The sequence below is a fragment of the Drosophila teissieri genome, chromosome 3L (genome assembly GCF_016746235.2).
Source record: "Drosophila teissieri strain GT53w chromosome 3L, Prin_Dtei_1.1, whole genome shotgun sequence".
NCBI classification, from domain to species: domain Eukaryota; kingdom Metazoa; phylum Arthropoda; class Insecta; order Diptera; family Drosophilidae; genus Drosophila; species Drosophila teissieri.
Genome location: NC_053031.1, coordinates 12010287 through 12023953, shown reverse-complemented (window position 1 = coordinate 12023953; position 13667 = coordinate 12010287). Strand labels below are relative to the sequence as shown.

Genomic DNA, 13667 nt, shown 5'->3' with positions numbered 1-13667 from the left:
TTCAGTTATGTGTAGTTTTATGTTTATCTATAACTTTAGCTATAACTTCACCTAACCTAAAAGTATATATCTTTAAAACTATAAAACACTTGTCATATACATATGTACATCAATTTTAATTTCAAACATATATTATTAATAGATTCTGTCTTTAGTATTTTTGTTGTATTCTTAAAAACGGTAATTACAATTTTGTTAAATATAAGAAAAATATTATACATATGATGTACATATATCTTATTCACATTATTTTATATTACTATTATATACTTCCATGTTAAATAAAAACATAAATAAACATTAGACGCATTAAAATGTAAAATCTATATTACAATTTTAGGAAATAGACACCTTTTCCAATTTAATTTAAAGATTTAGTTATTTAGGATTTATTATTTAGATCTATATTTAGGATTTTACCATATCATTTCGTTTTGTTTGGTTTCCATTCCCCAAAATCACATAAGCTGCATACAAAAAGGAGCTTTAGGTTTTTTCCAGTGCTCTCTTTAGTGATCGATGATTGACAGCCATTTCGTGGTGTCGGCATTTCCATAAAAAAACTTTTCCAACTCGCCAACACCACGTATGTATTACCAAACAAAATCGCTGCTCAATTAAACGGCCGAAAGCAACTGGTAGCGCAGCTACAGCTCTGGCCCGAAAGTTTTCATAAACAATGCACTGAAATCGAACGGTCGAGTAATTAATTATTGAACTTTTACAACCGTTTCGCTTTTCTACACATTTCATCCACCTCTGATTTTGCCTCTCATTTCCACGCCGAAGTGCTCAATGGGGCGACGCTCAAAGCGAGCACACACACCAACACACACACACTCACTCAGAGGCGGTGAAAAAAAAACCCCTGAATGCTCAGTGGCAAACCGACCACAACCACAGGCAAACCAGAATGCAGCAACAACAGCAGAGGCACAGGCACAGCTACAGGCACAGCTATAGCAACCCGATCCAGGTTTTGGCCAAGTAAGATATTGCGCTGCCGGTGGCTCCGAGTTCAGTCTCATTCAGCGAGTCGGCGGGCGTTGAGTTTGAGTGCGAAGTGCGGTGCGCGTCGAGTCAGCGAGCGTTGAGCAGCACCAGCAGCAGCAACAACACGACGCAACAGCAACAGCAGCAACATCAGCAGCAGCAACAGCAGCACCAACAGCAGCAACATCAGCAGCAACTGCAGCAGCAACAGCAACTTGCAACAGCAGCGGCAGCAATACAAGCGAGCGGTTCCGGTGCGCGTTTTCGAGTGGCGTTTCGAAAAAAGTTCACAAATAATCGCATCGAAAAAACCGTCGGTGAAACAGAGAGCTCACACAAAATGCCGCCTGTTCACTGAGAGAAAAAACAAATATAGAGCAAACACCAATTGCATTGCTGGCGTTTTAGAATTTTTAGAATTGGAAGCGTGGCATGGCAACCAGCACCTCACCGGGGCCCACAAGGACAACAGCAGCCATCAAAGTCGCCCTGCCAGGAGCAGAAGCAGCATCCGCAATACCCGGCACCCCCTCCGCGTCCCAATCCCCGGGCGCAATCATGCCTATGGCCGCCGTGCCATTGCCGTCGCATCTGCAACTGCTGGGCAGTTCCGCCGGAGGCGTCGGCCAGCCGGCGGCAATCACGCCCGTTTCGCCCACGGCAGCCACCACAGGTGAGTGCTTGGCTAATTAGTATTAAAAGGCTTCTTTAGCGCATTTTAATTTATTTCTTGTTCGAGTTGGATCGTAGCCAAACGATCCCTTCTAACGGAGCAACAACATTTTATTGACTTTGTCGACTAGGAAACACGTTAAGTGTTTTAAGAAACACTTTGGGCTTGCACAGATTTTAGTTTTTATTTAAACATTTTTAATAATGACTTTTAAAATATGCATATAAAATGCACATGCTGAAGCCAGTTTACTTAGTTTGGTTAAAAAAAAAAATTAGTTTTTTCTTGGCAAAGCTTAAGCTAGCAAAGTAGTAAATTATAAAAGAAATCAAAATAAATGTATTTAGAATTAATATATTTTTATAGCCTATTAATTATTACTAAGCGTTTAGTACACGAAACCAAGTGTAATACGGAATTTGAATAGACAATTTTCAAACCGTTTTTCCTTTTATATTTCTAACAACAAGGTTTAAAAAATACGTTTAAAAATATAATATACCATTTATTTCAAAAGAGCATGAAATAAAAATAGTGCAATTTTTTGTATTCTTTTAGAATTTGCTCATAGCAGGAAATAATGTTTGTTGTTTTTAAATACAGGTTTGATTTATTTCATTTAGCAGAAAACTGTAAAAGCTACTAAAGTTGCTAAGTTGCTTTAAAACTTACTGATTTTCCGGTTGTTCGATGTTTTATTTAGCACGAGAACTCCAAATGTTTTATCTTCTAGCATTTAAGCTAAGTTCGGCGATATCATAGTTGATTTTATTACTAATGTTGCAGCGTTGCTGCTGCTGCCCCTTGTGGCATTGCTGTTGCTGCACGCTCCATGTGAGCCGCAAGATTCGGGCGAATTCCGTGAACTGACAGGGATATCGGAATCGGGGGCCCGAAACAGTTTAAAACAAAAGCCAAGCGAAACCGAAAGAAACTGGTGGCACTAGTCAAATGCCTGCTGGAGCAGTGCAATGATTTGGAAATTTCACAACAGCAACAGCGACGCAGCAACACAGCAGCAGCAGCAACACGCAGCAACACAAGCTGTGGCAACTGTTTTGGGCTTTCGCACATCAGTGGCAATTTGTTTTGCACAAGTATGGGTTGTCAAATAAAATTAGTTCACGTCGGCGGCCATCGAATGTATCTGCAAGATACACACTCACACACATACACTTAGTATATTCCCCGGATGGAAAAAGCGGGGAGCAGCGGGCAGCAAAGCTTTGACTTGTCTCTGGAAGGTGTTGGAAGTTGCACAATAAATAAATAATTATAAAAAGAGCCCCGAGAGGTAGAGACTCAGATACTCGCTGAAAAAGAGACACCAAACTGTGAGGGGCGAGGGGAGTCATTGGTGAGGGGGAGTGGGTAACGGAAAGGGGCAGTAGGTACATGGCATACATTGAAGTTTAAGCATAGGGCAGAAACCATACTTAGGGCTCTCAGGTTACGTGGTGCGTGTATTCGCATTATTCTTAGAAAGCCAAGCGTATAAAAGGTGTGCACAATGATTCCGAAGAGTCCGCAGAGTGCCTCAGTTCGGTGGGGCACAGTATGGTTTTAGAGTTCGGTTTTGGTATGGTTAGGTTTGCGATTTCGTATGCACATGGCCCGAACTCCACTCCTTACGTTTCTTGCCACTTGCGTTACGTTTGCGAATAATGTGTGTCACCCCAGATGGCGATTCTTCCGGCTAAGGAATTGGGCTTACCATTTCAGGACTCTTTAGCGGCATTTAGGAGAAAATGATAAAAAGAGTAGTATTACTAGTTGCTAAAGTGTGCCATCTTCAGTGAGGGATTACATACTATATACAGACCATAATGCTATGATGCTTAACTTACAAAGTTCTGAAAAAATTGTAAGTAATTCGATACTTGACATTTTTACCTTCTGAAGGCACTTAGGATTACTAATGTCTAACCTAACATAATCCTAAGTTCTATGTTATCCTAAGTTAATAACAATTCCTAAATAATATATACATTATCATGAGCAACTATCTGCGGATTTTTGAATTTAAGGTGATGCAGTATACTACCAAACTGTTGATCTCTGATCTTTATCCAATTCAATTTTGTAGTCCTTAAAAGATTATTTCAAGTTTACATTTTATTATCTTCAAGATAAACATAGAACAGCAGGTACATAATTAACAGCAGATACATAATTAAAAAGCAATTATGCATCTCTGAAAAGATCAAGGTGTTGTATTTCAATTTGCATATGTGTACCATTCAGGTTAGTCACAATTAATAGCCGACCATAATCCACAGCCGTACAATGAAATCCCATAGAGGATGGCATAAAATTAGAGTGACTTATGTAAGAGGGCAGCACGTCGCCCCGCAGCAAAATTCTTGGAGCTTAGGAAAATGTGCGAAGATCGCAGTAATGCGCACTGGCAGTAAAAACCAGAAGCCTCGCTTTCCAGAGGACGAGTAATGCGCTGCGCGCGACAAACAAGATCAGCGAGCACTAACTGAAGGGGATTGGGATTGGGCTGGAATGGGTATGGGTATGGGATGGGATGGGTATAGGGATGTGGTTAGGGGATCGGGATGAGGATGCGTCGAGGAGCCACATAAAAAGCGAGCAACTTTAATTTATATGCGCCGGCTGGGCGTGGGGAGGGGGAAATGCGGAGGGGTTGGAGCGGCAAAAAGTTACCGGTAGCAATAAATCAAACTATCAATTGAATTCCGAGGCGATCATCACTTGTGGCGAGCTGCGATCCCCAGTTCGAGTTCGAGCTTCAGTCCAACTCCGATCGGCATCGCTTCTTGTTATAAGTCTCACGGTGACGTGCGAACGGATACACTGCGAAAAATCCTAAGCTACTACAGAAAATATAACCACTTTTGGGGATATATCATCAATATCACATTTGACTTTTTAAATCATATACATATGTACATTTAAATCATAACTATAGCTTTTCTTCTAAGTTGTCATCATTCGATTAATTCTTTTAGTTAAAAACAACTCCTAATTCATTTACTATAAGTAAAACAATCATATACTATAGTTTATATATATCAACTAACACTATATCTTATAATATATATATATTTTTTTTTGCTTATGAAACGTTTAACTGAATATTAAACTATACTATGAAAACATAGCTTTTAAAATCCTATTGAACCAAACTAAAATGTATAAAAGATATATGCAAATTGTAAGCACCCCATTCAAATCGCAGTGTACCCTGCGTAGAAGAAAAGCGAATGGCTTGGCTTTTGGGCCGTGGTTCCAGCGATTTTAAGCCGCTTTTGCAATTGACTGAGGCGCATCGCAGGGCAGTCGGAGCTGTCGCATTGCGTAGTAAATCATCGGTCGATCCATAGAATCTGGACTGTGACTGCAACTGCAACTGGCAATGGGCCGCCAGGATCGGAACTGGGGCAATCCGGGGGCACACTCACCGCCTGTTGACATCCAAGTTGGCCGACTGCTGCGGCCGGCGGCATAAATCAAGCATGGCCATAACCACCGCGGCCACAACAATTGGCGCAACATGCGAGTGCAACAAATTGCAGCCGGTCACTTTTAAATGGAGTAAGCTGGTCCACGTCCCAAGTCTCAAGTCCCAGTCCCAGTCCCATCTGCATGGGGTTTAATTAGCCCGGGAGCTGGATGGAGCTGATGGAGCTGGTGGAGCTGGCGATGCTGGAGGAGATCCCCAATCGAAGTGCATACTGGGAACACGATGGCATGCCGTCGCCACACACGGAGCTCGATCGCACCAAAAAAGAGGTGTTAAAATGTGTGCAGTTCTCGCGATCAGATAAAATGTCAAAATGAACATAAAAGCTTCTACATCCGAGGAATGGCCAATTGCTGCCAGCCAAGTGACAAGCGATCTGCCATCTCATCCCATTCCGCGATTCTGCGATTTCGATTGTGTTTCTGCGATACAGATACAACCACACATCCAGAGATCCAGAGATCCACAGATCCAGCGATCCAGAGTTCCAGCTCCAAGCTACAAATTGCCGGCGAGAATTTCATAAATTCCGACTGGAATCAGCAGCAGTCGGTGTCAGCGGTAATGGACCACACCGCGTCCATTATGCCCATAAACGTTGACACTTCCGCCACTGGACGGGGGACAGAGGACGCAGCAGCTCCTCCTGCTCCTTCTCCTCCACCTCGTCTTTGACTTTGACTTTGACTCTGACTTTGACGTCGTCGATCAAAAACACACCGAAATTTGTCCGCTGTCCATCGCAGCTGCCCCCCAAAATGATCGGAGTCCCAGTCGCAGTCGCAGTCTCCAGATGATCGGGCTACAAATTTCTTGGTGTTTCTGTGTCACGCGCGGAATGCCGGCAACAGCTTCGTTTAAATTCCAATTGACGTTTAATGATTTGGCCACCCTGCACTCAGACAAATAGTGTTTACTAAAGCAAGACGACTGCAAATAGAAAATATATAACATAAAAGCATAACAATTGGATGATAGTTATAAGCTGTGCAATGGGAAATGTGTTACTTGTTTATTTTTATTGAAATTACTTTTGTTTGTCAAATTGATCCTGAGATAATTACTATATTTTCTTCTTTAAAAATCTTTAATATCTTAAAAGCTGCCAAAATCTACTTATACACTTCTAGCCACACATTTTTTTCCGTGTTCTAATGATTAGTTTCCCACTCTCCCATTTCAGTTCTCGCCCAGCCGCACAGCCTGAGCCCCTCCACGCCCATCCTGACCCAGGGAGCACCGCCCTCTCCGGCGTTGGGCAGCATCTTCTGCGGAGGCAGTGCAGCAGCGGGACCAGGAGCAGCAGCAGCCGCAGCGGCGGCCACCAATCTCAACGCCCTGGCCTCGCAGCATCGACTGCTGGAGCTGTCGCGCTTTGGACTGCGAGGATATGATCTGGCCCAGCATATGCTGTCCCAACAGGGAGCCGTCTCCAAGTTGCTGGGTGAGTGCAGGGGGATTAGCGAAGGGCTAAGGTTGGCAAGTAGGAAGTACGACTTGGTCTAGACCAGCCTGACCAATGCGATCAGCGGCATGACGCGGAACCACAAAACACGCGCCCCAAATGCAATTGCCAAGTGTCCCCAAGCGTTCCAATCGATTTGCACGGCTCCGTTTGTTGGGGTCACGTAAACACGACAAATCGATTGGCAATCGCCATCGCCCCCACCTGCACCTGGACACCCCGTCCTCTCTCTTCCTCCTCAGGAAGTCTGCAGCAGCCGCACACCTGTTGCCACCTGTGCAGCCAGAACACCCAGAACAACCAGAACACCGAGCCATGTCAATCTCGATTTGCACACATCTGCACTCGAAGTGGCTAATTTGAATTGCAAGCTTAAATCTTGAGCCGGAAGCAACGAATTCTTTGGCTTTTAGCGGTTATAAACAATGTGCTCTAAAAGCTTAAAACTAAATTGTAGCTAACACTCTTATATAAGAATATTCCAAGTCACTCTATCTTTAAATGCAATTCAAGCTGTTAACGCCTTAGTTTGTTACATATTATTTGGATCCAAAGCCTTTAAGTAATGAGAAAAAAATCATGACTGCAATGAATAATTTTTAGGCGCACTTTCAGATAACAAACCCTAGGAAAATGTTATACAATAATTAGTGAACAAACCGCAGTTCAAATGATACAGCAACTAACTGTGGAAGTGCTGTTTTGTTTAGTGTGTCGGGAAGAGATACGCCAAATAAATCTGCCCATTCACAAATATTCACTGGCGTAGCTTCCAATCGCGCCAAGCGATCTGAGTGGATGCCATTCATTCCCATTCAAGTCAATTTAAATTGTGTAAATAATTTCCGTTTTGCACAAAAAGCTAGCTGGAAAACAAATGTACAAGTACATTTGTGCCCATTCATTAATTTAAGGCAACCGAATGCGCTGCGAAAATATCTGACTGGCAATGTGATAAATGCAAAATGAGTATTTCTATTCGAAATCAAAATAATGTTAGTTAATCTGACTAAAATAAATGGTATTTTCCACGAGCGTAATAAATTGGCCGAAATCAAAGTTTAACCAGCTCATTCGGCGACTTGAAGTGATAGCACTGGCATTTTCTCACCGTGTAATCCGGCGACAGAGCTCAATTTACAAGATAAACGCGCGCGCCTGTCAACTGCTTCCGACGAATTATCATTTGAGTCGACTTTGTGACTCCGGTGACTCTGGTGGCTCTGGTGACTCTGGTGGCTCCGATGGCTACCAATGCGACTTGGAGTCTGGGGCCGCTGAGCTGATGTTGTCAAATATTCAAATTAGCGCTCCGCTGAATGGACGCCGGCTGCTGGCTTAATTGTCTAGTTAGTTAGTGGCTCGGAGCAGGCAGTCAACAGGTAGCAGGTATCTGCCATTCCATCTGCCATCTCTGCTATGTGTGGAAGTATCTGCCATCTACTATCTACTATCTAGTATCTGCTGTGTGTGGAAGCCTCCAAAAGCGATACAATGCACTGCGGCCGCAGGGCTTTTGACCCATTCGAAACGCCCACACGGGCACGCCAGCTTTGAACAATGTGAAAATTATGCGAGTCGCACAATACTCAAGCCCAAGGCACCGAAACTCAGCCCTGCTAACTCGTAACTGGTAACTGACAAACTGGCAATAGAAAATAAAACAGCCAAATTGATTGCACAACTGGGATGGGGATGGGGATGGGGATGGGGATTAGGGGAATATGTCTACTTAAGTTTACACAGCCGGACACGCCCTCAGAGCGAACAGATTTGGGGGCTACCAAATTTATTTGGTTAATTGACCACATTTTTCACACACAATTAGGGCTGAATTTGTGCTCAAAACAACAGAAGTCTCAATGATTAAACATAAATCAACATCGTTTTGAATAATATTAAAATGGGAGGGAACTTACTTACTTACTTAAACTAAAAACCATATGAAATCATTTAGTAGGTATTTTATACATATGCCACTTATTAAGATTAGATATAAACCTTTTCTGGTGATAGAACCATATTATTTTAAACTATTCAAGAGATTTCCTTCTTATATATCCACCCTTCTTATATTCCTTGCAACTAAAGATGCAACTACTGGAGTACCATGTCTAACCCGCAATTTATCCATCTTGCAGGCACCCTGCGACCACCTGGCCTAATTGGCGGCTCCAAGCCGAAGGTGGCCACCCCGACGGTCGTCTCCAAGATCGAGCAGTACAAGCGCGAGAATCCGACGATCTTCGCATGGGAAATCCGCGAGCGACTGATCACCGAAGGTAGGCGAACGGCAAACAAAGACCAGGAGGATACCGATTTCGATTATGGAGCAGGGATAGTGAGTGGGGATAGTGAGTAGGGAGTATCGAATGGGAAGGGACACAATGCGAGTAGCTGGGCTAATTAACTGACAGGGAACCCCCGAAAGCGAAATTGCCCAACAAATGACAACGGTCGCGACAGGCGACTGGACTTGGTTCCAACTCGCTTACGCGCTTCTCCAGCTTCTCCAGCTTCTTCAGCTTCACCAGTTTCTCCAGCTTCCCAGAACGTATAGCTCCTCCAGCTTCTTCAGCTTCTGCCCTCAGATTGACAGGAGGAACTGGATGGGATGGGAGCAGCCATCAGCATCGGGCATCGGCACCGGATTGATGTGTTTATGGTGCTCGTAATGCTCGAATACTCGAATGCCCGCCGAGGGCTCATTTAATGTTGTAAGGCATCGGTAGGATATACATACATTGGATATTGTTCCACTGCGGCTGATTTCGATTTATCGATTGGCTAATTTATGAACATCCGCTGCGAGTCGTCCGATTGATATGTAAATGTGCTCACATTTGTGTCACTCATTTCGGGCTCCCTCCTCCGAGGTTTGCGAGATAATCGCGGTCAGAATAGGAGCCAGTTAAGTAGTCCAATCGCCGACTCAGCAGCAAGCAGTCCATCAGTCGACAGTTGTCCGTGGGCAGTGGAAGATGGTCAGAGGAGAGCGGACTGGGGACCGTAGACAGTGGACACTGGACACTGGACAAGAGGACACTGGACGAGAGGACAGTGTGCAACGAATCGATCCGATAGCCATCTCTCGCATGAGACGCACGAACACACACACGGCGAGATGGCAATCGCTCCGCTCATTACAGTCAATCTGCAGCTCATTTCGGGGTCACCAGCAGGTCATGATGCACTGCATCCGGTGCAGGAGACAGCGAATGAATGGGTATCCAAATCAGCTTCCTTTTCTCTTTAAGCCGAATAAAATCAGAATAAGTTATATTAAATAGATTAGGTTTAGAAATGACAACAATTTGATTAGCTTGGCAAGAAACAAAGTCAAGTGATATCAGCAAAAGCAGTTTGTTTTAGGTATTATAGATAATTCTTATAATATAATAGATACATAGTTAGATAGATATAGATAATTTTCTATCATATATATTTATTCCATATTTATTTATACATTTATTCCATATCCCCAAGGCGTCTGCACCAATGCCACGGCTCCCTCGGTGAGCAGCATCAATCGCATATTGCGGAATCGAGCGGCGGAACGGGCAGCTGCGGAATTTGCCCGGGCTGCGAGTTACGGCTATGCCATCCATCCCACGCACCCGCATCCGTACACCAGTTTCCCCACCTGGCCGGCGCATCATCCGCTGTGGGGAGCCGTGCCCCTGGCCACGCCACCTGCTGCACCTTCTGCACCTGGTGCTCCACTGCAGCCGGGCGGCAGTGGGAGCAGCTATGGCAGCGATGGCAACATGAGCTCAAATCCCAACAGCAGCAACAGCAACACCAACCACAGCAATGGCCACCACACCAACAGTGGCAGTGCCTGCGGAGAGAGTAGTGCCGGAAGTGGACGCCTCTCGCTGCCGGCACTGTCGCCGGACTCCGGGAGTCGGGATAGCCGCTCCCCGGACGCAGATGCCAACCGGATGATAGGTGAGCCTAGAAAGCATGGAATCAATAAGTAGCAGAATAATGCCAAATGTGTTTTGCAGACATCGAGGGCGAGGACAGCGAGTCGCAGGACAGTGACCAGCCCAAGTTCCGGCGGAACAGGACCACCTTCAGTCCGGAGCAGCTGGACGAGCTGGAGAAGGAGTTCGACAAGTCGCACTATCCCTGTGTGAACACCCGCGAGAAACTGGCCGCACGGACGGCGCTGAGCGAAGCCAGGGTGCAGGTGAGTCAATGGAACCTCCTCTTTTTTTTGCGGCATACCAAACAAAGCTCCCAACTCGAACACCCCCTACTAACCAACACACAGACGGAGCCGGCAGCTCTGCTGATGAACAACACACAGCGAATCCCCGTCTCTTCTTTTATCGACTAACAAATTGTCTCTTCACCGATTGATCAACCAGGTTTGGTTTTCCAACAGACGAGCGAAATGGCGGCGCCACCAGCGGGTCAACTTGCTCAAGCAGCGCGACTCGCCCTCGACATCGAGCTCACCCACGCCGGTGGTCAGTCCAGTGGCCACGACCACGGCTCCGGCTCCGGCTCCGGTCCCAGTTACAGTTCCAGTTCCAATTCCGGTTGCAGAGTCTGGCCAGCAGAAGCAGCCATATCCATACAGCCAGCACCACGGCAGCAGCAGCAGCAGCAGCATGTGCAACACCAGCAGCAGCCACACTTGCAACACCACGAGCTGCAACACCACCACCTCCAGCAGCAGCAGCAGCAGCATCCATCACCACCACATGGAAGAGTCAGCAGCCGCGGTGGTGGCCACTGCCTCACCCACAGCATCAGCTCCATTATCAATGGGCGGTGAGAACAGCGCATTTCGAGCCCTGCCCATGACCTTGCCGATGCCCTTGACCTTGCCCACGGCATCGGCGGCGGCCTTCGCCCTCAGTTTCGCCCGCCAGTACATAGCCAAGTACATGGGCACGCCCATTAATCTGGGCCATGGTTCCACATCGAGCCAGGCCCACGCTGGACGGGATTATCAGTCGGAGGAGGCGGATGGGGAGGGGGAGGATGCTGAGGATGTGGAGGATGTGGAGGAGGTAATCAACGTGGAGCACGACGCCGAGTGACCATTTCATTCCTATCGCTTTAAATCGAGAATATAGTGCAATTTTTTACATAATTTATTCAGTTTCTATCACTACAAGCAACTTCTAACCGCGTGCTGAGTACAAATAAAATCGAAACGATACGAGTTCTCACGAGTTTCGTATAATTGGTTTGGGAATTCACAAGATGACACCCTTTGACACCTGGCGAAACACGCGGGGAAATTGTGGAGATCTCGAAAGAGACTTTTCGAAAATAACTCAAGTGGACAAATCTGACAATTTTGTGGCTACCAAAAGCGAAGTGAAAAGCAGACACCGAGTTGTAGTCTCCCAGTGGCACACAGGCTCCTTCAGCTCCACAGACACGAACTCAAGTGGCTGGCGAGAGATGGGTTTTGGGTACGCTGCCGATCTGGAGGGGATCTGCGGGGGATCTGGAGGGGATTTGAAGGAGATACGAAGGGGATGCGAGGGAGATACGAGGGGGATCCATCGCTGGAGCCGGGTGATTAATGTGGCTTTAATTACATGCGCTGGCGAGTAGTCGTCGCCGTCCTCGTTTTTGTCGTCAATGTGTATGCTCGGATGGATCACTATAATTATATAGATGGCCGAATTAAATTTTAATTTAACGCCTGTCAAATCAGAAAACCACTGCCATAATCGTTCGCTCAAGAGTGGATTCAAGATGATCCACGGGGGCAGCACCCGAAAACAGTTATTCATTTCATCGCTGTAAATCAATCGGTGTGAATCAATCGCGCTATGCGCCACCTTTTCCTCCTTACCATCCATCTATCCATCTATACATCCATCTATCCATTATTGATTGTTCGGATTGTAATGAGCCACCGAAGGCGTCAATTCCAGCGTCGATCGGTGATGAAAGAAAGACGCCTGACTGCCTGACTGCCTGCCTGCCAGGGGAATGCGAAACAATTAAAGCCTGAATCTCCATACCTGGATACCACGAATACCTGCGGCTTTCGATGAGTCGTCGAAATGGGTTGTGCTCCACATGACAGCGCTACACCGGAAAAAATGCAATCAAAGGTCCATTTGACATGAGCTGCTTACAGCAGTGCGGGGATTTCTCTTGTCATCAGGGCGCCATTAAATTGATATACAAAATATGCATTGAATGGTAAATGTATATTTCAGAATGTTCCCTTTTCCTCTTACCTTATGAATTGATTTAGGTTGGGTATATAAAGAACATTATAGAGCATTACTTAAGTGAACTACTGTATGTTTTACTAGTATTGCTCTATTGTTTTATTACTTTATATTTAACCATCTATATATGTACATATTTAATTTAGTGACGATCCAACTTTGCCGTCAGTTGTTTGTATCCTTAGCAATAGATTATGATATGAGTTTTAAAATGATCCATTATTTTTACTTATATCTATCGGATATGTAGGTATTGTACACACTTTTATCTCAGTGAATCTCGTGGTTTGAAATAGTTTTTTCGCCGAAATTGCCTTTGTGTCCGAAGCGGCGCTTTGGGGTCATGTGCCGCTCTATTTTCGTAGTGGCAGCCTCGTTTGCGATCTCAATATCCCTGAATGGAAGTGGGATACCCAAGCGAGACTGGACTGCATATCATCGCAGAGTTCCGATTGCATCCTTGCCGCCAATTCAGCCGTTGTCCGTTGGCTGTACCTGTTAATTGCCAAAGGCGTTAGTATTAAGTGGTTTTCGTGCTTATTATAAATATCTCTTAATTTTCGCCATCCCCACGTTGTTGCTGCTGGTGTGAGTGGCAAAATCTTGAAATGGCAATCACCGACCTGCGACTCCCAGCTCCCCAACGGCCCAACATCCCCACATCCCCAACTGCCCAACATCCCAATATCCCAGACCAAAGGCAGCCAGCCAAGTGGACATCGTCTGCGGACTCGAACTCGAACTCGTCGTCGTCTGCTTTGTTGTCATTATGTTGTGTTATTTGGCACGATTTGTTAAGCTAAGGAGCAGGAATGGGCCTCAGCTGAG

The 13667-nt window shown here is 45.5% G+C and overlaps 1 protein-coding gene across 2 annotated transcripts; it reads left to right on the top strand.

Moving 5' to 3' along the window:
• Nucleotides 1-961: 961 nt before the first annotated feature.
• Nucleotides 962-11806, top strand: LOC122617518 (paired box protein Pax-6). 2 transcript variants are annotated; one of them, XM_043793412.1, is made up of 6 exons: nucleotides 962-1666; nucleotides 6343-6603; nucleotides 8766-8906; nucleotides 10111-10575; nucleotides 10635-10819; nucleotides 11018-11553. In XM_043793412.1, the coding sequence occupies exons 1-6, from the start codon at nucleotides 1426-1428 to the stop codon at nucleotides 11411-11413; spliced, it is 1689 nt and encodes a 562-aa protein (XP_043649347.1). In that variant the 5' UTR covers nucleotides 962-1425; the 3' UTR covers nucleotides 11414-11553. The 2 variants fall into 2 exon arrangements, with proteins under 2 accessions (XP_043649347.1, XP_043649346.1); XM_043793411.1 differs by having other exon boundaries at nucleotides 966-1666; nucleotides 11001-11806.
• Nucleotides 11807-13667: the final 1861 nt, after the last annotated feature.